Here is a 27920-nt window from a genome sequence, read left to right on the forward strand (position 1 = left end):
TTCGTTGACTGAAGTGATAGAAACACATGAATTCAGGACAGAAGTTTTGTTTCTTAGGTTAATTTATTTTCCGCTATACAAAACAGCATTTAAAATATAATTTCAACTTTGACGAGTTAAGGATCACGTGGTGCAACATCCCATTCACAACTGGGTATGAACAAAAATAAAATACAGTCCGTTAGTGAGTCCAGTGGTTACAGCTGTGCACCCGGACCCGAAGGCCAGCGCACACAGGAAAAGGGGGAGACTCCCGCCAGCAGCCTGGACAACATTGATTCATTCAGTTTACATGCAAATCATGAGTATGCAACATGAGCATATAAACAAAGACATAACACCAAGGACATACCGAGACGAGAGCGACGCCCGCAACAGCCGCAAATATCCCCGAGCCGCCGAGGACTAGAAAGAATAGGGCCGTTAGCTGCACGCTATACAAGTTACTTAAAACCACGAGACTGCTCCAACGCTTACCCACGATGCCCGCGCCACCATCTCGAGCTACTGCGCTTGACGCCATCAGAAGCTTGGAGCCCCAGTCTGGCCGCCATGACAGCTGCACCAGTGTGTGACGTCACGGGGTGGGAGGTCAGGTGAGGGAAAGTGTGGATGAAGGTAGTGGCCTTTTATAGGCAGGGAGGGGTAGCGCACCCCGAACTACCACATATACAATGGAGATATTTTTTAACTTAAACTTGTAAATACTGCGAAAGTGGTGTTAGCCCACAGTTTGCTCTACCCGTTAGCCTGCTAGCTTCTTCTTTATGATTCCATTAGTGTGTATTGGGGCCACCGGCTCTGTGCAGGGAAAGCTGCAAGTGTGGTTTTCTGGCCAGGGTGAGATGAAAGACCCCCCAATCATCCCATTAATACTTATATTACACCAAAGGGACAACGGAAAAGATGTTACTGTAAACAAGTTACTTAGGGTGTTTGAACGCGGATTTAACTAACTTTGCAGTAAATGCAGTTGGAGCTAAGGCGGTCTCTAGGCGGTCTCTAGGCGGTCTCTAGGCGGTCTCTAGGCGGTCTCTAGGCGGTCTTTAGGCGGTCTCTAGGCGGTCTCTTGGCGGTCTCTAGGCGGTCTCTAGGCGGTCTCTTGGCGGTCTCTAGGCGGTCTTTAGGCGGTCTCGAGGTGACCTACAAGGCGCTCCAACATGTGTGAAAACAGCCTTAGTTCTGCTTTAAGAGAATTTGACTTGCAATCTGTAGCAATGGCCTCCATCATTCATTGCCATCTTGTCCAAAGACACAACAACAGAGTGAGTCTTTGCAAGGAACCAACAACCTTGACAATCACTTCCCTTAAGTCTGTTCAGCTGAGTGCATAGTTACCAGTCCAAATGTGCCCAGCAAAAAACTTCAATTGGTTTATTGTGTAAAATGTACATGCTTCCTTGACTCCAAAGTGAATTCTCTCTGTATTTGTGAGTTCACAAACCCATGAGAATCCACCTCAAACCGGTCTCGCCTTCACCATTTGAAACCGAACCAAAAGTCGATTTGGCCAATAGATCCCAAATGACAACGCAATGATGACGAAAAAACAAAGCGAATGCTGCAGCACAAACACACATATCTTTTTTTCAAAACTAAATATTTAATGGGTTTACGCTGTGCTTGATCCAATCAGCAGCAAATGCCCGAATGCTTCAAGCCGGAGTGATCCCAGATTAATATTGTTACTGGCACTGTAGTATGAAGCTGACTCCTGCCAAGATATATGCATGCATAATTTCATCAAATCATCAAAACGGCTTTTGTTTCAAAGTATAGATGGGGGTAGCAGCAAAATGTGAGTTAGTGCGTGTGTTTGCAAGGTGTTGGGAAAGCTACTGTCAGAGCTGTACAGAAATTGGATGATTATTGTAGCCCCATGTCTGCAGAAGTTTGAGTTCATTCTGCCCAATAACCAAGAGCTAGCTCATAAAAATCCCATGAGCTAAATAATCCTCGGACAATGCTATTTGAATATCATTTGTCGTTTTTGTCTACGTGTTTTGTATTGCATTGAAGCATTTACTTTTCCATTACACACAAAGCCTTTTAATTACTATAGCTAATGCAATCCGTCTAAAAGTGATCAAGATTGATGTGTTTTATTTTTTTCCATAATAAGTCCTATAGAAATCTTATTGCTGCCCAGATATTGACCTTTCCCTTAAGTCCAGAGGCATTTTGACCAATTCACCTCCCTCTGACAGACTCATATAACCTCATGTAACCCTACAGGTAAAAACTAGTTCAATCAGGACTAGGAACAAATGCTCCTTCACGCCATAGTCTTCGCCCCTTTATTTTCTATTTCTAAAATCTATCTCGGTTCCTTCACCCGCCCATTTATCACTTCGGAATGGAAGGGAAAGGTCACATGAATGTCACGGCTTTGCTTGATGTGGCTCACAGCGGCTGTGTGAATGAAGGGCTTTGTTAATATTTTAGATCACTTCAAAATTGAAACCATCAGATCCATGTTTTAAAACACCTGACTGTTGTGCCTGACTGTCATGTGCCGCATCCTTTTATATCGGGCTACACTTTCAATTAACATGAAGATACTCTCCTCGTTGTAGCTGGTCATTTTGCATTCAGGGACGTTAATGGAAGTTCGTTGTTCACCGCAATGTCCCATAGAGTTTCAGTGTTTGTATCGTGGCGTTGTACATATGTAGATGTAAAGAGAGCGAATCTACTTTGGCATGTTAGCACTTCATGAATAAATCAGCGCAAGGAGAGAGTGTTTTCTTGCGGCGACAGAACAGCTCATTTCCCCGGAGAGTCATACATCTACTTATGCAAAATGCCAAGGTCACAATGGTTTTCTTGTTCCTGTCATTAGGCCTTAAAACGCCATCGTCCAATTTGATTTACCGCCATGTTCCTCAGGTAAGCTCTCAGAGGCGGTGGCTAAACAGCAATGCAATGGAGGCCAGAGGGGAGGAGAATATTTTCGATACTTATTTCATTTCGTCATGCACGGTGCATTTTATTGCAGACATTAATGTTGTGTTTTCCAGCTGTTTGGCTTCATCCTCACATTCTGTCACAAAGGTTTAGAGGCCTTGACTTCAAGAGATACAGTTTTTCAACTTCAGACTCTTCAGCCGCACACTTTACTTCATTTACATCGCGGATCTTTGCGCTTTGAACCAAGGTTTTTCATTTGGTATTCTGTGTTGCTGCCGTCCATGCCTGAAACTCGGCGTGTCAGAAAGAAACGTCTGCGATGGGCAGGGAGGAAGAAAAGGATTTCTTCAATTTTAGGGACAGATGAAAATATGCAAAGTCGATTTAACTTACATGTTGCAATTGTCTCACATTCTTTTCTGCACCAAATTATCCAAAGTATCAAAAGTGGGGGTGCAGCTCTTGTCTGCACTCGTCTTACCAACACTGCCAGTGTTCTGAGCAGGACCTGTGAGTTTCGGGCTCAGCTGTGGAGCGGCCTATAAATCACCCACGCATTCATGTCTGAAGGCACACAGACCTCTGTGGAGTGGACATCTGTTATTGGGTGTGGATTTATTTATTCAAAGTTTCTGAAAATTCTGGACACAGAGGAATAACATGAACTTTTGGCCCGGCTGACTTCACTTCTTTTCTCCATGTGACGGACAATGCATTATATTTAGGAGAATCTTAAAGTGTGCTTGTTTGTTGTTGTTGTTGTTGTTGTTATTGTTTTTATTCCTTTTTCGTTAAAGGGACTAGATGGAATTTAACATTTTCATACTCGCTACTGCCACCTCAGGTCTTACACATAACTGCAGTTTCTATATTAAAGGAATAGGCCACCGTTTTTGCATGCTGAGATATGCTCTTACCTTAGCCTAGATGAGTTGATGTGTACCTGTCCCGCAGATGTTAGCATTTACCCTCTCCTTCCACGTTTCCCCTATTTAGGTACGATTACGTGAGTAGTTAAACGATCACACGTTTAACAGTAACACAAAATTAAACATGTCGATTTTCTAAGCGGATAAAAAGGGGTACTATATTGTAAGGCGTAATAATTCAAAATACCTTAGGAGCACTTCGACGTTCGCGCAGTAAAGTCAAAGTGCTCTTAAGGTATTATTATTATGTTTCATTTTGTGTAACTATCACAAAATGTCACATAACCGTATCTAAATAGGGGAAGCATGGAAGAGCTTTGTCACTTCTAACTTTACCCCCGTTCGGCCCCATAGAGGAGAGAAGGAGAGGCTAAATGTGACCCATCACGGAAATGAAGGACACAAATCAAATGATGTGTAACACATGGAATCAGATTTTCTCTTAGCTGTACTCATCTTGGCTCGGAGTGACAATAGGCTACTTTACATCTCATTTAGATTAGCCATGCCCGCTCCCCCCGTAAAGCTGTAAAGCACATGGGGGAGAAAAGGCAAAAAGCAAGAAAATGTGCCATCAAAGAAAAAAATAGATTTGCAAACAGATAATATATAAACAAATGTCTCTTGCATAAATCCACTTCCCATAGAGCCTACCTCTACAGCAACTAGCAACACGATGACAACTAGCAAGTGAGACACACACACAACAACACGCCCCACGGCATGCACTATTTCTCCAACTTTTTCACCCTGAGATTTCACACTTTTAAATATACCAATACTGTTATCTAAAACATGGTGAGGCTTCTTCGTGATCTCAAAAGCAAAAATCACACATTTTCAAAAAACACCCCTCTTTCTCGATTTGTGGGAAACTGAGTCAGCCGACTTGTGTCCCTGGAATCCACGACGGGGCACAAATGCTAGCAACATGTCTGGTGTTTTTGCGTGACTGAGCGCACGCATAAAGACCAGACAGGTACGCATCAACTCGTCTAAGCTAAGGTAAGAACACATCTCAGTATGCAAAAAACGGAGGCCTGTTCCTTTAAGCTTGTGCATGACGGAGCGACGGACCCGGATGAACACCTTTTTGAGCGACAGTGCAGGATTTTACAGGCAGTTGGTGTGAACAGGTCTGGGCTCATTCTACACATTAAGACATTGCTGGAGCAAGTTTTAACATTTTTAATCTCCGTCTAGTCCCTTAAAGTGTTGATGTCAAGTGTTTAATTCGGTTTCTGGCGGACACGAAGCCCAGGGTCTGTGAGAGGAAGAGAGGTCAAATTGCCGGTTGGGACTCTTAATCCTCTTGCATTTCCTCCCCCTTGCTCTGCCCCCTCGCCCCATCGTCTGCACAGGCTGTCACATGTAGAGCCCCACACAATACACCTGTGACGTCAACAGGCAACAGGGAGATTAACGTCAGCACAACTGCACCATGTCCGCTTCCAGTATAGACCCTATTACAACGAGTCACACGGGCTTATCCTTCTTTCAAAATTAAGCTTATATAAATGGGTGAAGAGGGTTTATTTATTAGTTTTGGGTTAAGAGACGTGCACATCCGAAACACAAATGGGCGTGCTGGATCTAAAAAGATTAACCAAAAAAATGATAAACGATCAGCACAGCCAGTAGCTCCCAGGAATCGTATTTATTAGTTTTCTCTCAAACTTCCAAATGAAGCCTCTGTATTTTAAGTAAACTACTGCTACAGCGGCATTGGTCTCATGCAACTTTATTTGAGGCCCTGAGTGCATGAGTGGGAGGACATTTCAAGGTTGGCCCTGAAGACTATATCAGTGGGAGTCAATCCGGCTTTAATAAGGAAGAACTAAGCACTATTATACCATGGTCTGGGTGAATACTCGATTCTGATTGGCTGGTGGGTGCTAACAAGCGTGCATTATTTTCGTATAACCGCACACGTAGTCCGGTAGTTAAATCACTGGGATATCACTCCGCTGTGGGCATCGCCATAGCAACGCATGACACAGCTGAATCAGATAAACACGTAATTAGTGACTGACAGGAACGTATGAGATGGATTTTGTTTAATTTCAACGTTTTTGGCCAAAACAAAATGTTTGATAAATGTGAAGTAGAGGAGAGTGAGCAGCTAGGTTAGCTACTGTTAATAAAATATGAGCTTTCCATTTCTATTGAAAACGGTTAAGGCACTATTCATGATTTTCAGGCGTACATAAAATAATCCAGCATTTAAACATATTTGGCTGGATTAGTAAAGTCAATCATAAAAGTTTCAGTTCGTGGGGCTCTGGTGTAGGCGGACTCCACCGCAGCTGTTTCCATAAACAGTTGAGCTCGTTGAGCTAGCTAGCTAGCTTCAGGTTAAACAGCGTAAAAGTGAAATAACTCCTGCCCACGAGTGCCGCACATCGGTGTTTACTTCCACGGAAAAGTGCCCGGTTAGTCCTGTTGTGTTGTGATTCTGGCGATGCAGCGTGTGCTTATGTTGTTTGGTTGCGCCTGACTGAGATCCTCGTAAAAGCTGCGGAGAATGACTCGCTCTGAGACGAGCCTTCAGTGACCGGCTAATAATCCACAGAAAATAGTCCCGGTGGTCTGGCATAATTAGTGAGTTTAGTAAATGAAACTTATACTTATTATAAATGTTACGTTTGTGGGACCATGGTATAAGCGGATTAAACAACTCGGAGCCGTGCATTCGACGGTTATAATGCACTTCGCGGAGTAACACCACTCCGCTGCGCGTCGTGGTGTTCTTGACTCCGCGTCGTGCATTATAACCGTCGAATGCACGGCTCCTCGTTGTTTAATCCTTACTTATTTCCAGAGATTTGTAAAAAATGATCAATATTATCAGTTCTAGATTTAAAAAATGTTCTAGCCCAAATATTACAACTCGTGTGTTATCTTCTGAATGATTATTTTGTTCTGACTGACCGTTGTAATGAGCATAGTAAGATTAGTGTGTCTATTGTTGCAACACCATCTGCAATTGATATGTCTGCTTTTCTGAAAATAATATATTTTTTTTTTTTTTTGTTTGTTTGTTTTTTTTCCTCACGTTCTTCCATTTGTCACCGTTTGTTTTTTTCTAGTCCTATTTGTCTCAAGTTGACAGGCAATAATCAAAGTGCAATAGCAACCCCTAAAGAAAAGTAAGTCCTTGGAATATCAAAGCCTAAATATAGCCTTCCATTTGCCCTACTTTTACTCACCAGCCCTGATTGCAGCCTTTGTATTAGACTACTTTTAAATCAGGGTTATTATGTGTCTTCAGTGCTTACCCACAATCCCCATGTCGTTCACTTGACGGAAAAAGCAGCACAGCCCCATTACATGCACACGCACAAAGACACACAGCCAGGCATTTAATCAATACAGCTTCGTTAGAGAAAGTCAAGAGGATGATGCTGATGGGATTGCTTTAGCCAGATTACACGGTGTCGGGTCAGCGGTCGATCCCACATCAGCAGACCTCCGCTCGCGTTAATTTGCGTGCTACAGTGATGTCAAGTTAAAGGGCTGGAATCACTCTATTTTTTCCATACCTGATGCAGAACCGTGCATGCTCAAACAAAGGCAGGTTATCCATAAGGCAGAGCATGAAAAACAACGGAGATGGAGCAGCTTTTTTGGAGATGCTGCATTGGCTGGAAATGATGTTGTTTTGCTAGAAAAAGTGTTTCCTGCACTTTTTCCCCCCATTAATGACATTTTCTTGTTGTTGTTGTTGTGGGTGTTGAGTATGACTCTATAAAACTTTAACTCGCTCTACAGAATGCATTTTTGCTTGACAGATGAACAGATTTTCCTCCCAAAACATCTCAACAACATCCAGCATCAAACCATTCACAATTTCACACGAGCTGACTCTTACTCACAGACAAAGTGAAAATTGCCTGTAGCCCTTACGTGTACTTGAGCTGAGGATTCTACTCTCACTACGCTTGTCTCTGATGATGCATCCTCCGCCTCCGAATCGCTCCCTCTCACACTCTCAGACTTGTAATAATAATTAGACTGTGAAAACAGCCCTCCGCCCCGTTTCCTTCACCTGTCAGTTGCTAATGTGGTGAGGAAATTAGAAAGTTTCACTGCAAATCCTTGCTGTTGTTTGTGGGGCTGTGAGATGTCTAACTCAAAGTGAATAAATGAGAAGCTCAGCCAGAAGACAATGTGCGTAGTGCGTGACTCACTATAAGTTCAGTTTCCTCAACTCAGCATGTTTTGTGTGCACCACGAGATTGACAGTGTTAGAAGTTGTCTTTGGAGAGAGTGGAGATGCTATGGTCCCGACAGCTTGGTGCGGAAGTGACCTCCCTCCTCCGCTCCCATCCTCCTCTCACTGCCTGGTGTTGCCTATTCCCTGAAATTGCTTTGTCTACCCTTTTACTTGGCTTGTGTGTGTGTGTGTTTTTTTTTTTTTCACTCTTTGTGCCATTGCATCAGAAATATTCATCTCATATCAGCGCAAGATGCTGATAACATTGCGTCTGCTCTCCAAGCGCTCCACATTGGCTCTCATTGCATTCACATTTCCGACAAGAATCTCATCCACTTTGTTACCCAGCAGGCACTCAACAAATTGTAGTGAATGCAGGCCAGGCCACAGGAATTGACAGGACTTGACTTCAGGAAAGTACAATTGTAATTGAATGTATCAGAATTCTGATTTTGGTTTTACACGTAACTTAAGCTTACTCAAGTCTCAGTCATTTACAGTCTAGTGACGTGACGATCGTGACTCAAGGCTCTTTAAAGCAGTACTAAGTAACTTGTTTACCTTAATAAATCCTTTTTGTAGTCGTTCTGGAGGTAATACCAGTGTTAATGGGATGATTGGGGGCTCTCCCTCTGGTGTCTCTGGCCAGAAAGCCATGCTTGCAGCTTTCCCTGCTCCAATACGCACTAATGGAATCACGAAGAAGAAACTAACAGGCAAACGGGCAAAGCTAACTGCAAGCTACCGCCACTTAAACAGTATTTACAGGCAAGTTTGAGTAAAAAAAAAAAAAAAATCTCCATTGTGTAATTGGATGTACAATATTCGTCTCTCCCTTTGTCCTTTCTATCAGCATAGTATTGACACTCACGGACAATGAATGAGTAAAAACCTGCAGTGGCGCTTATGGCCTCTAGGGGCATGAGTTAGTTCTGCTTTAGGGTGAACGGTTCGAACCGGATCACATTTTTTCAGTAAATTTTACCCAGAACGAACACAAGAATCATCTCAACAACAGATCAGACAAGTGAAAGCTTTTTGCACTAAAGTCAAAGCTAAAAGCACTAGAAATGATTTGTCAGATAGCTGCAGCCTCCTTTTATCAGTTGTGGTGCATTCGCAAACAAGTTGTTCCAAGCCTTTTATCGATCACATCGTAGATATTGTGAGTTATCTGGCTGGCGTTATTACAATTATATTACAAAGAGCCAATCTTTTGAATGGCTCTTTGAAATGAACAGATCCCAAAGACTCGGCTCCAGTAAAGAACCCAGGAGACGGTATGTCCCGGTACTCTTGCTACAGATGTCAAGCTCTCTCACAATTGGTTAGTCCTCCAGCCAGGTGATTCTGACCATCTACCTGGCTCAACTTCTGGAGAAACTGCAGATCAGTTTATTCATTTTAAATTTCATGGTATTTGGTGATGTCTGAACTACGGTGCCACTACTAGGACATCTTTAATTCTGTTGAATTAACTCTTGATTTTTTTTAAAAGAGAAATTCTTTAAAAAAGAAAATGGTGAGTTCTCCATTTTATTTAACTGTATCCAGCCGAAAATCACAACCCAAAATGTAATGTTTATTCATTCATGACTGAGAAATCCAATGTCAGTAATCTGTGCTTCAGGTGTTTGCAGAGAAGCTTTCGTTTGTCAAATGGTCACAGACAGTTTGAAAAATAACTTGCACAAAAATGTTTTGAAAATATTTCGCTTTCATAAAAGAGCACGCTAGTATGAAGTATCACAAATGTAGGACTATTATATTGAGGCTGTTCTGGAATTAATTCCAAAAGTCTTTGTAGAAGCTCAAAACTGTATTTTTAAATAAATGTTGCTGGGCACAAGTTAGGCATTGTGAAGGCTTTTATCAAAGAATTAGAAGTTACACAAAAGTGCTGTTCCTTTGCACTTTCTGTGCCAACTGTACAGTTCCTGTCAACCCTCAGTGTCAACTTTTAGGCTGTGACTGTGATCAATATTCCATAGCTGTCCCGAGTCTAAAAGTTGCCAACCTGGTGCCATCTGCAGCTCCTTTTCTCTCTAGTTCATTCATCATTTACATCAGCCCTGTTTTTGCACTCAAGCTTCAATTTTCATCTTATGAATCACACTTAACCTTTTAGCACTGCTGTCCTGCTCCTGTTACTGACTGTTCTGCTGAGCTGCCTGATGCTTTTCTTTCCCTTCAAAATGTGACATCTTTTTCAGAGCAATGAAGATTTTTGTTTCCAATAATTCTGTTCTATTTCATAAGCCTATCCAAACCATACATACAGTGCATCCATAACATAGGTTTACTGCCTATGTATTGATTATTGAATGAAAAGGACTCAAGAAACAAACAAACAAAAAACAACAATATTGTTGTTTGTTTGTTTGTTTGTTTGTTTGTTTGTTTGTCCTTTGCATTCAAGTAAATAATTTACTTAGTCACATATAGTATAGTATAGCATTTTCCAGCCACGAGCTCCACCAGCTTTCAATTCCAATGAAATGTAGCGTCCATTGTGCTGGAGCCACCTCTGACCTGGTGTGTCTGTGCATGCTTCTGGTTTAATCTACAGCGCAGTCCTTGACCCAGACACGGCAGCTTCTCTTTCCCCTGTCAGTCTCCTTACTCGTATCTCCGTCTGACTCTCTGTCTCTGAGGCATGTGTTCTTCACATCTTTAGCTTACATAATCAGACCATTGACGTGTCTTTCTGTCTCTGTTTTGAAGGTTTTCTTCTGTTGTACTCAAACTAAGATGAACTCTGAGAAAAAGTTTGTCCACCATAGTTTAAACAACCTTAATCATAACAATCTTTAAAATGTCTCATGTCTTAAAGCAGTACTATGCCCCTAGAGGCCATAAGCGCCATTGTGGGTGTCGTAGCATGTTGCATTTTCTTTACATATTAATTGTCAGTGAAAGTAAATACTGCGCTGACAGAAAAGACAAAGGGAGAGAGGGATATTGTACATCCAATTACACAATGGAGATCATTTATTTCACTCAAACTTGGCTGTAAACACTGTTTAAGTGGTGCTAGCCCGCAGTTAGCTTTGCCTGTTAGCCTGTTCTTCTTCGTGATTCCATTAGTGTGTATTGGGGCCTCCGGGTCGGATCAGGGAAAGTATGGTTTTCTGGCCAGAGACACCAGGGGGGATGAAAGACCCCCCAATCATCCCATTAACACGTGCATTACACCCAGAGGGACTGCGGAAAAGGATTTATTAAGGTAAACAAGTTACTTAGTACTGCTTTAAAGCCACATTCGGTCTTTGGTCTTATATTGAGACGATTTATCAAACTGGCTGGAGAAGTTCAGCACAGACATTTGGCAGAACATTAGTCCAGTCCAGTTTCTTTACAAACATTCACTCCGTCTCTTATTAGTCAAACAGAGCCCAGACCTGGAACCCAATGATGGATTTCGCAGATCAAGACAAAATATGCCTGCCTTTGAATAACAAAAAACACTTAACTATGCAACCGGAAATCTGATTTTATTATCTGCATGTGACATTGATATTGCTCTACATATTTCTTTTTTCTCACCAAGGGTTTAGGAGTAATTATGATTAATGATGCTTTTATGAGTAATTATGATTTTTTTTAGTGTGTGGTTTACAGTTGGTAGTAGAATTTGCATCAGAGCTAACAAAACTGAACTAATAAGCTGTTGCTCTACAATATGTTAGCTAGTACCTTTTTTTTTTTTTTTAAACAAATGTATCTTTACATATTGCTAGGGGCTTCAAAAGACCAAAAGCAGAAGCATACTTTAACACTGCCACGATGGGTGTCACAAGGTTTAAAGTGGTGTAATGGAATAGATGAGCAGTGGCGCAATTATGACGATGTATTATATTTTAAATGCTCCCAATTAATCTTGGAACATTAATATCCGCATGCATTGACTGTGCCGACAATAGCAAGCCAGTTCTCGTGGAATGTCTCTTGGCACAAGGCCTGCATAATGATTAATCAGCTCTGGGCGAGACAGATCTATGGGGATGACCGCCTTAACTCACAAGGGGGTTTAGAGGAACAATAAAGCACCTCATAGAGACTACTTTTATACGTCATATGAAACCCTGAGGGGAGTAACTATACATCGACTTCCACTGCTAGGACTTCCTGATTGACCTGCACTACAGTGAGCATATAATCTTATTATGCCAGCCAGTCCCGAAGGGAGAAAGTCGTCATACTGCCTATTATCCTCCTGAAACGACATTCATGTTCCAATTAAGAACAAAGGAGTGTCCAGGTTTGTCCTCTAGCCCTTGATCCTTTCAGTACAGTGTGTCAGCAACCTATAGGCCATACTTTATTATCACAGCACAGTGTGTCTTATGCGATTAGTCTGGCAAATGGGAACAGTGCTTTTAATTTCACAGCTTTGCTTAATGTGTGCAGCATCTTTGCGCCCTTAAGCCCATTTGGAGGCCTTTATTCCCAGCATAAAAGAAAAGGTGGTGTGTTGAATGGCGATGTTAGAGTAAAGTATGGTATTTGTATAGGGTATGTCTGTGTTACTCTAGCCTTCCATTTTCAGGTTTCAGTAATAGGTTAGTAATAGCCATGCAAGAATATGGGGGATCCAGAAGGACAATGCAATACATTGGGTTCGACAAAATGGGAAATGTATGTTACCTTACATTTTTCACACACAGTAAGTTAATTCATTGTAAATCTGGTTTTCATACTGATACTTTGCTTTGCCTCTATGCTCACGTTTTTCTGAATATATTATCCTCTATGTTTATTGCTCTTAATTTCATTTTATTGCATTTCTGCCCCACATTTCAATATACAAAGACCTTGTGTATGCATGACCCAGGCATACATATTTATATTGGGAAATTGTGTTAGTCATGCCTTCCATGGGATGGAATTTTGTATTTAGGCCAGTGAACACAGGTTCTTTTATGCAAATCCAACTCATGGTTCATGAAGGATGCATAACTTGCCACACTAGAGGAAAGTCAGAGAAGCCATAAAACTCACTGAGCTATAGGGAATGAAAGGACATTTAAAAAGCAAATCTTTCACAGTCTCATGCAAACCGCCAGTGGATTTTCATATTGTAACGTGCACAACCGAGGCATGTAAGCTTTACCTTCTCTGTGTCTCTCCAGATTACACAGACAAAATAGACTACGTGATTTCCACTCGACTGACCAATATAAACATATAAAGAGAGTAGATTCCATCGATTCAAAAGTAAGACAAAGTAGATCTTCTTCAGCAACAGCTAACCCGTCAACAGTTGCAGATACAACGTTTGAGTAAAAGTGAATTTCTGAGCCAAGACTGAACCAAGTCTTCTCCCCTGAGGCGCAGAGAGAAGGGTGTCTTGGGCTCAATTTTATCTATATATTTGCTGCATATCACACATCCAGCTGAGCACACACATCATTACACTTCCGAAAGTGGTAATATTGTTTTCTTACATAACTGCTGTTGTTATTGTTGTCGCTTTGCCTCCGTATGGGGCCCACTGTTTTTCTCCCATTGCTTGCCTAATATGATACACTTTCCTGTTGCATTTCGGAGTCGAATGAGACGGTAATAAAAAAGGCTTTTAAGTGGAACACAGATTTCAGCTGTTGTCTGCGTGTAGGAAGAGTTATAGTAAACAATAACTTTGGATGATTTGGCCCAATTTCGTAGCAGTGACACGCAGCTCTCCTCCCACGCTGCATTCTGTCTGTCACTGCTTGGGTAGTATTGCTCCGCCTCGTTGGCAAGCCCAGGGAGTCTAATTAATGGACTGTGTAGATGCCCACGCCCCACATCCCCACTGCGGCAATTTGATACTGAAATTCTTCAAACAAAAGATGTGAGGTAATACCAATTATCTGACCGTGTCATTTGTTGGCTTAACTACTCTTTATTATTTGGAACTAAGTCAAATGTATGTGCAAATATAGGAAAAAAAACAAAAAACAAGGACTACCAAGATATAGATTTGGTTTATTTTTACACGTTATCAGACTTTATAATGCATGTAAATCAAAGAACATTCTCAGTTGCATGTTGAAGTGAAATATGGTCTGAGAGTTTGCAAGAAGCAGTATGCATGAAGCTCATAGACAACATTTGCTCCAACATTATGTCCTTGTCTATGCAGTAGATGGAGTGGCTTTCAGGGCTTAAAGAAACAGGCCACCGTTTTTCCATATTGAGATATGTTCTTACCTTAGCTTAGACGAGTTGATGTGTATCTGTCTGGTGTTTGTGCGTGCGCTCAGTCACGCACGTAGACAAAAGCTCCAAACTGGGGGTGAAGTTAGAAGCTACCAAGCTCTTCCATGTTTTCCTTATTTAAATACAGTTACGTGAAAAGTTACATGATCCAAGTCTGGTTGCACAAAATTAAACAAAATCGATTTTCTAAGCGGATAAAAAGGGGTACTATATTGTAAGGCGTAATAATACCTTAGGACCTTAGGAAGTGCTCCTAAAGGTATTACTACACACGAAGACCAGACAATTACGCATCAACTTGTCTAAGCTAACGTAAGAACATATCTCAGTATGTAAAAATGGTGGCCTATTCCCTTAAGGCCCCATATCTCATATCTTGCTCTCATCTATTTCTTTCACCCAATCACCATTCAAGCCATTCATAGAAATTAACTCCATCTCCCCTCCGCTATTATGGCATTACAGCTGCAGTATATAAATAGAGTCAAATCTCCAGAATCTGTTCAGTCACTTCCCTCATTTTAAAGCAGTACTAAGTAACTTGTTGATGTTGATAAATCCTTTTCTTAGTCCCTCTGGGGGTAATACAAGTGTTAATGGGATGGTCTTTCATCTCCCCCTTGTGTCTTTGGCCAGAAAACCACACGTGCAACTTTCCCTGCAAAACTTATCACGAAGAACAAGCTAATAGGCTAACAGGCAAAGCTAACTGCGGGCTAGCGCCACTTAAACCGAATTTACAGCCAAGTTTGAGTGAAAATAATGATCTCCATTGTGTAAGTGGATGTACAGTATCCCTCTCTCCCTTTGTCTTTTCTGTCAGCGTAGTATTTACTAGTTACTTAGTTCTGCTTTAATGTGACTGTTTCAAATATTTACTCACAAAGTGCCACCGTCATTCCTGTTTTATTCTGTATTCTGTATCATTTCTCCTCATTGAAAAAGGAATTCACAAGCTACTGCTGTTTTAACAAAGGACATGACTTTCTGCTAATTCTGAGAGGCGCTGACCAAGATTTTCGTATATACCACACCTATCATTTCCTGCCTGATCTTCTACATCAAGACCCTTTGGTAACTTTGTGTTGAAATAAGAAAAAAAGACTACAGTGACCTAATCTCTAAAATAACGCTGTGGTACTGTCTGTGCAATTGCCATATCTGCCTTGTCATCTCATCACCGAGAGCCATCTTATCACATCTCACTGATTCCTATGAGGCGGCGGTGCAAACAGCTGCTAACAAATCAGAGATACCCAGACCCAATTTCCATTTTCTTTCGACTTCATTACTCAGGCTGATGTCGAGCTCATTCTGGCGGATCTCTCTGTATGCCACTGAAGGAGGTGTTGTTTTGTCTATGCTGATCACTGACAATGAGCATATAAACAGCTTGACATTTGGAGAGATATTAGAAATGCTCACTTTCTTACAAGCTAGGAAGCAAATCAATACTTTTCTATATCCACCGTACACCAATTATATAGTGCTTAGTCGAGCTTATGTCAAGGATAATTGGTTTTCTAGCAGTTGTGTTGGCCAGCTTTGGAGTTTTCTTGTCATAAATCAATTGACTTTTTTCCATGCTTGGGCTCCAGTTGTTAAGGCCTGGACAATGAGAGAGCTTGTTCCAGATTTAGCTGAGCAAGTAGAAAAGACAAGACCGGTTATTGCTTGAGAGAATGTGGTAGTACTTGCTGTATATGGATGGACTGATGGATGAGAGATTAAAATCGAAACAGTAAATTATTGGTCGGATGAACGGCTGGTTGGTGGAGCATTCGTTACCTCTTCTGGAGTGTTTTTTTCTGCGATAGGGTGGGGGGCGGAGAAAATTGCAATACATTTGTAAATATCTAAATAGATCTAAATGAAACTGATGAACTAATTCACAAAACCTACATACACCAAGTCACCTGATTTGAACAATTGATATGTGGAAGGTACTGTGAAAGCTAGAAATGAGTTTGGACTTCAGCTAACAGTTTACCTCCAACTTCCATGGCTTAAAAAAAGGATTCAAAAAAGGAATGGTGTCAAGCAGTACAGTGCGTGCAAGACATTTACAGTATACTTTTGATCCGGGGTCTCCAACCTTTTTAACCCGGCGAGCTACTTTTACCCAAGAAGAAACTAGAGAGCGACTTATGCTTCAAAGACACTTGAGTAAAATGTGACTTACCGTATTTTCCGGACTATGTGTCGCTCCGGAGTATGAGACACACCAGCCAAGTCACGGAGGCGTGACTGCACCGTTGACAAGCCTCTCCCGGCAGCACGTTTTTCAAGCTGTCATTTTTTAACTTGTTCCTCTAGCTGTGGCCATCTAGCTTTTAGCCCGTGATTATAACTTTTTTTGTTTTCCTCATTGCGGTAAGAGTAACCTCCGCTTTTCACCGGTCCTTCACTTTCTTTCTGCTGCTCGATTAGCCTGCAGTGCCCTCTAGTGGCATGTGAAATTATATATTTGAATTAATTCAAGAAAAAAAAGATCACATATTAGTCGCTCCGGAGTATAAGACACACCCCCAGCCAAACAAGGAAAAAAAGTGTGACTTATTGTCCAGAAAATATGGTAGGTGCAATTTACCCTGGAAAATTAGTAGCAAAGATGGTATTTCAAAGAAAATTACTTCAATGTAGTCCTTATTGACCAAACTGTTCTTAGATTGTGTTCTGCATGTTCAGAACAAATAGAAAATGCGGAATCATATTTTTTGCCTGTCATTTAAGTCACTGTAGGCACTTGGTGGATTAGTTCAGTGTTTCTCAACCTGGGGGTCGGGACCCCCAAGGGGGTCGCGAGACAAATTTGGGGGGTCGCCAGATCATGGAAATAAAATAAACCTACTTTTTTAGCATATAATGTAATATTTTATTGTTGCTTGTGTGTGCTATTTTACCAGAGTGCCATTATATGTTCGTAATTTGATTAATTTTATTTTAGCCATTTGTTTTTTTCTTTGTTTTTTAAGAATTATGTAGGCTAATGATCCGATTCCTCACGGTGTGACCCGGGCGGGGGGTCACGAACCCCTTTAACTGTTGTAATGGGGGTCGCGGCTCCAAAAGGTTGAGAACCACTGGATTAGTTAATTGATAGTTTGAAAGAGCCCTATATAATTTGCATGTGTGCAATGCAAATTTTAGATTCTGAAAATATGTTCATTCAGTTAGTATTATCGTTAGTTTACTTAATGTTCTTAAATTCTGAAAGTTTAAGTGAGGTGTGGGGACAGGACATTCTTGCACGTTCTGTATATAAAGCCTGAGTACGTTCATGATCTCCTTCTTTCTCACTAGAGTGCTGCAACCCGTCCGACGTCCGACGGGACCCGTCGGAACCCGACGGGCTCGGTCGGACTCGGACAAATATTTAGAACTTATTTTCGGGCTCGGGTCGGACTCGGACACATCAGCACGATAATAAAAAATGAAAATAAAATGGGTCTGTTTCATTTCATGCATAGCAAGCATTCATTTGTCAAAAAACTAAATAAATAAATAAATAAATAGAAGATGCGGCATTTAAACCCGCTTATGCACTGCGCAGTGCGCACGCAGTAATGCTTTTAAGAAGTTGTGAACTGCTGTGACAACGAAACACGTGTAGTGACCGCACAGGTAAAACTGTTGCTCCGCGTACGTGCGTGCGTGTGGCCGTGCGTGCTCCGCTCATCTGTGTTGACGTTCCGAATGCCTTTTGATGGATAAAATCTGACTTTTTCCACACAAACAATATCGTATCCTACTGTGTCATTAGGCTTATGGAAATATTGTGATTTTAAATGTGTCGGGCTCGGTCGGACTCGGACACAAATATCTTAATGCCTGTCGGACTCGGTTCGGATTTGATCACTGCTCTGTCGGACGAGGGCCGGGCTCGGACAGAAAAAATCAGCCCGATCCGCACTCTATTTCTCACATCTGCCACGCACTGGTCCAAATGTCCTGACTGTAAATGAAATATCACAGTGCAAACACATAGCAGCCATAACACATAAAGACTGTGGGACAGAGCTGGAAGAAAGTCACTGTGAAAAGGGCCAGACCATTACAGCACCGCCTGGGCCTCTTTATGCAATCACCCGACTCATATTAGCCTGCTATTGGGTTCACAGGGCCACGGCATCTGATGCAATTGCAATATTCACAGCACATAAAACATTAATGCAGTGGTCCAGCTGTCTGCCGGTGTTCTGGGCTATAGGTGTAGGATGAAAAATAATAATATTAGTCACAATAAATGGATGGATGGATGGATGGATGGATGGATGGATGGATGGATAAATGGATAGATGGATAGATGGATGGATAAATGGATAGATGCACAGATAGAGAGATAGAGTTAGTATTAGTAGCAATGACGAACCATCTTTTCTTGTCTCTCACCCCTAGCTGTACATCCAAACCACCACACTGACCATCTCCATGAACCTGAGTGCGTCCGTAGCCTTGGGGATGCTGTACATGCCTAAAGTCTACGTCATCATCTTCCACCCGGAGCTGAACGTGCAGAAGAGGAAGCGTTCCTTCAAAGCCGTGGTCACGGCCGCCACCATGTCCACGAGACTGTCGCACAAGACGAGCGACCGGCCCAACGGAGAGGCCAAGACCGAGCTGTGCGAGAACGTCGATCCCACCAGTAAGTAGCAAAGCACATTAGGTTACTCTGTGTGTTGATGTAATGTTGACTACCTCAATAGATCCTGGGTAATACAACAGGCCAATGTATTTGAGAGTATCTTGGAAGACATTTGCATAGTCTGACCAGAGGCACTGCTTTTGAATCTGGAAATGTGATATTTCAGTCCAATGTCAGTGACAATCGTGTTGCAGTACCTGTGGTTAAAAGAAAGAAGATAACAGATATTCATACGAAATGTCCGTGACTTCCTGACTTCTGTCATCTGAATTCCTCAAAGCTAATAACAGTATGCTTGCTTAGTTGAGTAATACATTCTTACTTGATGATAAACGACTGAAAAAAAAACTGAAAAAAATATCTTCATAGCAATATTTATGTTTAGATTATCACACTTTCAACCCATTATTATCTGGTCACTCTATACAAATTAGCTTGTGCATATCTCAATTGGGGCTATGTCCTATATGTCCTATGTTCTATATAAGCTCCAAATCCATTGTTGAAATCTGATATTACATGGCTTTGACAAATTGCCATGTCTTAGTGAGATTCCCTATAGGGAAACTTACCAAATCATGTTTTTCTCCCCCTAACAGGCTAATTTCATAATTTATCTGAGGTAAGAGCAAATTCATCTTCTACTTCTACTTTACCTTGACCTTGATCCATATACTATATTGTGGAGATGGGGAGGGAGCCTGGCCATAAGGAAACAGAGAGATTTATGGGTAAAACGCTTCAGTCTGACAGTGTGAGGAGAGCGGGTTTATCCACAGCTCTTTATCGCCATCATTCACTTCACTCATAACTTTTACACAAGGAGGGAGCGAGATTTGACTTTTTATTATGTACTTGTATTTTGTTTTTTTTCTGAGACTCAATCTGTGTATTTGAACCCATGGATTTCCTTTGACTATAAAAAGCTTAGAAGGAAAACAAAGCAAACAAAAAGACGTTGTAAATCATTTTTGTCCCACATGTCAACATTTGTATTGCACTGACATACAAGCCAAGGTGATTGCCATATAAACAAATAGTCAGGGGAAGTAAGTTGTGGGTGGAAATAGTGTAAATATACTGTATATAGAGAGGTTCTTTGCAGATACCCCTACCTGGCAACGTTTGCCACAGCAGTATTGCCCAAGGCCTCTGGAAAAGGCGCCAGACACCCTTAGACTTCAAGGGCAAAAAGCTAAAGAAGATGGATGAAACAAATTTAAAAAAAAATTCCTTCATATTACTCCAAATTTAAATTTAAATGAAAAAAAAAAAACACCAGGTGGGGGGTGAAGAGTTTACAAATCCAAATTTGTTTTACAATACCTGCCTTTACCATATACACCTGAATGCAGATGGATGTAGAAATTCAGCCTAAAGCTCTATGTGAGTTGTGGGACAGATGGACTTGTGACCAAATGTTGGTACTTTGTGATGCTGAGGGACGGTGAATGTGTTTCTTGAGCTGTCCCTCAGTGGACATTGAGAATCCTCCCTCATCAATCAACCTAGTTTTTATTGCACTTTGGGGAGTGTTGCCAGTGTGTTTAGCGTGGCAGGGACTCCAGGCCCATGGCACGTTTGGTTTGCTATTCTGAGTGAGTCCATGCTGGAAGCCACAGAGCTGTAATGCAGCCGCGTTGGCAGGCAGCAGCTCCGTCATGGCTCCCTGAGGACCTCTACAGCCATCTGTCGGACTGGGTCAGACCTGGTACTCTCCCCTCCTCCAGTCCACTCAGTTGCTCAGGTTTATTGCTATTACTCCCTGCTCTCCTTCCTGCCTTCTCGCTACTACAATTATCAATTTCAACTGGTGAACGGTATGAACACATGGTAATGCCAATCAACAAATCACTGACAATATATATAATCTATAGCATGCCAGGTTTGAAATTCTCTGTTGGTTTGTTGTTGGTTTGATAGATGTATTCATCAGTTTACTTTGATTGCCAGCATGCTTTAAAAACTTGAAAAATTACCAGCGCTATAGTTAGCAACTGTGGTATCCTTTTTTTATTTTTCAAGGAGTTATTTTTCATATCTAATAAAATGTATTGTGCCTGTGATTTTGCATTGTATTGGGTAGTTTGCTGCTCCGATCTAAATTGAAAATAAAATACATAATACATAATAAATTGACAAACAAATTACTGTTTGTAAAAATGGCATGCCAGTACAGATCAGATACTGTTTCACACATATGTTTATGGACGATGTTTTGTGTCATCAGAATGTGAATTTTTAAAGGAATAGGCCACCGTTTTTACATACTAAGATATGTTCTTACCTCACTTTAGACGTGTTAATATATCCCCGTCTGGTCTTTATCCGTGCGCTCTGCCAGGCAAACGGAGCACATACGCAGCCTCTCCCACATGTCACATAGCTCCGAAAAAGCTCACGATAGAAGCTACCAAGCTCTTCCACGTGTTCTCTATTTAAATAAAGTTACGTGAAGTGTTTTCATGCGAAGTATATTTACACAGAAATGTAACATGTCAATTTTATAAGCAAATAAAAAGGGGGACTATATTGTGAGGCGTAATGATACGAGGAGCAAAACGTCCGCGCAGTAACTCCTCAAGACTTCCCCCGCTCACTTCCGTCAATAACCTTTAGGAGTTACTGCGCGGACGTTTTGCTCCTCGTATCATTACGCCTCACAATATAGTCCCCCTTTTTATTTGCTTATAAAATTGACATGTTACATTTCTGTGTAAATATACTTTGCATGAAAACACTTCACGTAACTTTATTTAAATAGGGAACACGTGGAAGAGCTTGGTAGCTTCTATCGTGAGCTTTTTCGGAGCTATATGACATGTGGGAGAGGCTGCGTATGTGCTCCGTTTGCGTGACAGAGCGCACGGACAAAGACCAGACGGGGATATATTAACTCGACTAAAGTGAGCTAAGAACATATTTTAGTATGTAAAAACGGTGGCCTATTCCTTTAATGTCTGTGAATTTCCTGCTTTGAATTTTTTTTTTTTTTTTTAACACTGACAGTGTTTCAAATAAATGAAAAATTCAAATTGAAAATATACACTGCATTGTTTTTTTTAAATATTTCAATTCAACAGTCTAAATTCACCCTTAAATGTTAAATGTTAAAAAAATCAAGCCCTTAAATTCAACAGTAGAAATTCAGAGAGTGAAATTTGCAGCGAAAAATTCACACAGAACATCCTGGACTCCAAGGCCTGAGCAATCGATCCAGAGTGAGTCGAGATAAATTCTGGTTCATCAGAGGTGCAAGGGACCAATCAAAATTCTTGAAATTGACTCGTCAGCTCCTTTTTCCTCATCTATAAGTCCCGCCCGCTAAAGACACACACACCAATAGGAAACATCCTGCGTCTCAGCTCGCAGTCATCCAGGATCGATTGCTCATGCCTTGATGTGGATGTTTTGTGTGAATTTTTTCACTGCAAATTTCTACTGTTGCGTCAAAGGGCTTGATTCTTTAAATATTGAGTATTTTAAGGGTGCATTTTCCCATTTGAATTTTTTTCTACTGCAAATTTGACACTCACATTGTCAATTTAGAACCCTTGAAATGAGCAGTGAATATTAAGTGACTGAAAAAATGATGTCAATGTTAAAAAGATTCAAAGGATAAATTTCATACATTTAAAATTCACATTTTGATGACACAAAAATCTTCCATATAAGTTAAGGGAACAAAAATCTTAGAAATGAAAACATTATTCTACAAAGGCTACAGTAGATATAAGAAATCAGATCAACAAAATGTCCAAACTAGAAATACACCTAGCTCCAAAGTGTTACTAAAGTATGAATGAAGATGTTTCTAATGCTTCTAAAATGAATAAAGTAAAAATTTGCCGATGACCCTGACCTGAAGAAGGTACTGGTACAAGTAATAATCTCGCTCTCTCACTCTGCACTTCCCTCCCCACACAGCTGCCTGACTTTCACCACGCTGGTCACTTAAGGCTTCATTTGTGGCTCACCGCACCCCTCTCTCCTCACCACTTTCATCACAACAAAGACTTCTATCTTGAGCTGTTATTTTGGATTTGGCTTCTCTTCAAAGGCCAAGTCTCCGTGATTCACCTAGTATAGGGCCACTGTACCTTCCTCCGGTAGTGCATTTCTTATACAACAAAGACATCGACACCCCTTGAAACTCATGTGGCTTCTCTCACAAAGAAGTGGTGCCTCCATATCATACCTAAACGATTTCTCAGCAGTCTTTAAATTCAAATGTTACATTCACCCACATTTAAAACTTGGGAGAATGGGTTTGAAATAATTTCTTCATTTTTTTTGTACCGGTATTTCTTTCATCTTGCCCAAAATGTATCTTAACTATAATTGATGGCATTCTCCATAGAATTTCTGCACATGTTCCAGTGACACTTATGAATACCGTGCCATTTTGGGTTTTATCTCCTTGGCATGATTAATGACGGGTTTGTGGCTTGAACTCATTTGTCATTGGGTGAACTTAGAGAGGGCAAGTGGTGGTCATAGCCGGTGTGGGAGTGCATTGCTGCAAGGAGGAGATAGGGGCAGTGGCAATAACTAAAGGATGACCACTGATCACATCTGATTAAAACTCCAGTGCCTTTCACTTTACCATTGCACGTAACACAAGGGCGTAGGTGGGCTATTTGGCACCTTCACTGCATATGCTTCTTGGTTTGAGTTATGACCTCTCAATAATAAGATGACCTTACATTGTCCGAAAAGGTGGAAGAAATACTAAAACCGTACAAGTTGGTTGTGTAAGATCCATCATAGTAAATGGTCAATGGTCATCTGGGTTGGGTTGTTTTGAAATTATATTTTGCCTCTCATTTAAGAAGACTCTGGTCTGCAAACTCCACCTCCAGAAGGAAGGGGGTAAGACATGACATTAGGCCTAATCTGTTGTTCCTAATAGCCTAAATCTTCTTTCAGCTCATTACACTGCCTCCAGAGCGACGTTATTATCGCCCGAGGCTTATTAGCATGGGTCATGCACAGCCATGTGCACACAGGATGTAAACTCAAACACATTAAGCTAAAATTGTATTCAGCGTTCAACCATGCATTCTATACAGAAACAGTCTGGTACAGCTCCAAAAGCACAGAAGTAGAAAAGAACTGTTTCAGTGCCGCTACTTCCTATATCCTCATTATGTGTGTGCAATGAAGTAGTCATATAATCAGCTTGATAATACTTGATAATATATTTTCAGTAGCACAGTAATATTAATCTGGAAATCTATTGTAAACTGGGGAAAAGGATGAACTTTTGAGGTGATATTTGCTGCTTACTGGATCATGTGCTTGTTTTAGTCAGTCACAACTTGTTTCAAAAGTAACAACTAAGCACAAAAGCAATGAAATATTCAGTTCTAAACATGTTGCTTGCTGCTAACTTGTGTTAGCAGCATAGCTTGTGTTTTTTGTAATCTTAGTGTTTTTAATTAACATTAATAAAAGTGCTATTCCCTTTGAACGGTCATCTTATCATGGTGAGGTTGGAAAAAGGCCTAGGTGATGGACCACACTAAGACCAGTTCCATAAACCCTTTTGAATAGTTTGATATCAAGGACCCCCACTGGAGCCAGGCCAAGGGTTGGGGCTCGTATGCAGTGCCTGGTTTGCCCACGGGACTGGCCAGGCTCAGTCCACCCTTCTGTGTACTCACTCTCCTGTGGATTCACCACTCGCAGAAGGAGCTGTAGGAGTTGGGTGGAGAGAGGACTGGGCGACAGTCAAGGGCAGGTGCCTTGATGGCCCAGACCATGCGCTCAGCATCTGGCTGTCGTGGAACGGTACCTCACTGGGAGCCCGAGCTTGTCCAGCAGGCTGAGAGGTAACGGCTAGTCAGGCTCACCTCACTTGGACACTCTACTTTTCTGGCATTGCCCATGGGGAGAGGCTGGTGTTGGTTTGCTTAATGCCCCCCAGCTCAGCCGCCATATGTTGGAATCCACCCCAGTGAACAAGAGGGTCATATCCGTATGCCTTCGGTGCGGTGAGTAGATAGGGAAGTCTGGGCATCAAAGCAGATGCAGCATCCATGACCCAGCCCCGGATAAAGTGGAAGAAAATGGATGGATGGAAAAGTGCTTGCTGTTTTTTGGCTATTTACACTACGCTACATGATGGGTCCAAAACACATCGTGGATCTGAGCCCGGACAAGCAGTCCAACCTTTCAAGATGGATTAGAGCCTACGTGATACCAAAAAGTCACATCTCACGACAACCCAGCTTGCAGCACAAAGTAACTTCAATTGAACTGGCTCAACTTTATTATGAATGCAGTTAAACAGGGAAGATGCTCTGTTTTTTTATTGAATCATTCCTAAACTGATTGGGACTGGTTGTGCGCTCTTTGTCTTGAGACAAAACGTGTTTAAGAGGCAGGATTTACAAGCAGCACCTAGACAGGCAGCACACCCATTGGTAAAAGTCACAGGCAGAGCATGAGCACCGTTAACTTTGGTCTTTATTGTCAATTCTAAAGCTGCAGAACAGTCTTTAATTGACCAAAAACGCCCTTGTATTTCCTCAGATTGCTGAGATACAGAAATTGGTGCAAAAGCAGCCAATGATCCAATACAAAGTCTCCCCGTTGTTACAACAGACAAAATGTAATAAATTCATCCAATATAGTTAGTTCAGATGCATTGACAAAAATCTAGCTGCCTGTAGTGTTCACCGGAGCCTGTGCTGCACTGAATGATGAGAAAGAAGGCACAGAAAGGAGTGAAGGCTGAAGATGCTGCATGGGTGGCACAAAGAAAGTTAGTATCTGGGGGACACTTACCGTAAAACCATTACATCTAAACTGAATTAATTCATTTCTGAAATTACTTTTGATTTAGTTTCGAGAGTGTTTACTTGACTATACCACATATTTCTGGCAAGGGCACCAAAATGGCTAGGAGCAGCCCAGTGCCATTTTGAATTGTTGGTTTTTAACGTTGGATTTCTTGCTTCTCTGCACCTCCTTTGGTTTCGGTCCGTCCGATTTGTTCAAAGGGAAATCTACTATCTCTAATGAGCAGTACTTGATTGTCTCTCTCTGTATGGAATGCATCGTGTAAATCGTGTTGCCAGCAATGCGAGCATAAAAAAACACAACTCTACTCCTCTTAGTAGTGACAATAACACATTATGTTGCACGTTCACCCACCGATCTGTCACCTGGAACTTCAATATCATTGCGTACTGCAGTCAAAGTACTGGTTTTGTGACTGGTTTGCTATGCGCGCTCAAAAGCGAGATTGGAGACGCTAAACAAACATATTGATTGCATTGTTTTCTGTTTTTTACCGGCCTTAAAAATGCTTGACAAAACATTTAATTATTTTTGAATGATCTTGAATAAAACCCAAGTTTCTCCCACCTCGGATTTCTTTATGTAAAAATAACAACATGCCTTTAATAAGTCTAAACTGTCACTCAGTTGTGGGAATGCAATGTTCAAGTGCCCTCAGCTTGTCTTGAGAGTTCATAATTCAAGAATTCAGCACATCAAAGGCCGAGTTCAGACGCTTTGAAGAGGGGTTGAATGAGGTACTCCCCGACAATTGCACCAGTAGATGGCGTTAAGTGAGGACTGTAATCTCCTCCGGATGATTATTATCTACTTCAAATAATAAAAAAAAACCCTGTTCAAGTAAATTCTGAACTTCAATCTGCATTCATCACTAACACTCATTTCACTACAACAAGCATTTAGCAACACTTGAAAACGAACTACCAGGACTGAATAAATCTGTTTGCTTTTTCTCCCTATAGGCCCAGCTGCAAAGAAGAAGTATGTGAGCTACAACGACATTGTGATCTAAGCATTCCTCATCAGAAAAGGCTGGACGAAGCGAAAGGATGGAGTGGTGGTTGGTGTGCCTCCTGTGCCAGAAAATGGACCTATCTTTCTTTCCAGGCGTTACCGTTTCTTTGGTTACATTGTGTTCACGTCATGAACCCACTACTGACTTGTAAAGAGGTGTGGGTAGTGGCCACAGCAGCAGCAGCAGCAGCCCGCCAAAGCTGAGGATCGTGGGACATTCAAAGTCGAGCAGGTGGAACATTTCCCGGTTGGATGCCACTTTTCAGAAAAGTGAGCGCGAGAAAAAGAAATGTGTGAGCAAGATCGAGTTTGTGAAATGAAGAGGATATTTTGGGGGCGACGCATTCGTGGACCTGTCTCGAGCCTGCGGTTGGTTTGCGGGGTTTGTGGTTGTTGGCTAAGGTGACGAAAAGGTTTGGTGATCTCACTGAAGATGTCTCCCCCAGCCAGTCGCCCCAGCCCACCACTGACATGCACGCTGTTGGCTCCTTACAGAACCCGACTTGTCTCAAAATGTACTTTCAAACCGAGTGTTTCCTGACATTTCTTCACCGGTGTGTGTTCTTTATGACCTTAATGTTGGCCTGTACTTCAGTTGTTGCGTTTCTTTTGTTTCAACTGTGAGGCAACCTACACTTTGCATCTTGAAAGCACATTGTTCTTTTTTTTTTTACTTTTGTTTATTGAAGCCATATTCTTCGCTTTGAGCTTTCTTGGTCGTTGCTCATGCTGCTGTGGCGAATATGATTCTCTACTTAATAGTTTTCATGGCACAAAGATATTTTGTAGCACAATCTCCTCATAAATGCTAATGTGTCTGCACAACTACAGGAGTCCAGAGTTATTTTTTGTTTTTACAAACCCACAATTGGGGTTGGCCCAAGAGGCTGCAAGAACAGACACAGAATTAAACAGCCATCTCTCAGCTTGGAACAGGCACAAAAAACATAAATCCCAAGCCAGAGTATTAATATATTTTGAAAGGGCTTTTTGTAAAAATACACCAAAGTGCCCAGGCAACCAATTTTAGAGCAAGTAGTAGCTAAATTATATTTATACTGGTAGTTGTGGTTGAAAAATGAAATCTATACATATAAAGGTTGATCAAGACGAAGTAGCTTTATCTTCGACTAGATGCTAATATCGAATACTTCACTGTTTACCTTATTTAGTCGACGGCCTATACGGATTGGAA

The 27920-nt window shown here is 41.4% G+C and overlaps 1 protein-coding gene across 2 annotated transcripts in view; it reads left to right on the top strand.

Moving 5' to 3' along the window:
* grm7 (glutamate metabotropic receptor 7) overlaps positions 1–27896 on the top strand; it is a 197320-nt gene extending 169424 nt beyond the window's left edge. Inside the window, exons 9-11 of one of the 2 annotated variants that reach the window (XM_079578333.1) lie at positions 18658–18904; positions 19504–19526; positions 26674–27896. In XM_079578333.1, coding sequence (XP_079434459.1) covers positions 18658–18904; positions 19504–19508 — 252 coding nt within the window. In that variant the 3' untranslated portion in view covers positions 19509–19526; positions 26674–27896. The remainder of the gene's footprint in view (positions 1–18657; positions 18905–19503; positions 19527–26673) is intronic. The other variant, XM_079578332.1, reaches the window with a different exon arrangement.
* The last annotated feature ends 24 nt before the right edge of the window (positions 27897–27920 follow it).

Source organism: Gobius niger (genome assembly GCF_951799975.1).
Source record: "Gobius niger genome assembly, chromosome: 20".
NCBI lineage: Eukaryota > Metazoa > Chordata > Actinopteri > Gobiiformes > Gobiidae > Gobius > Gobius niger.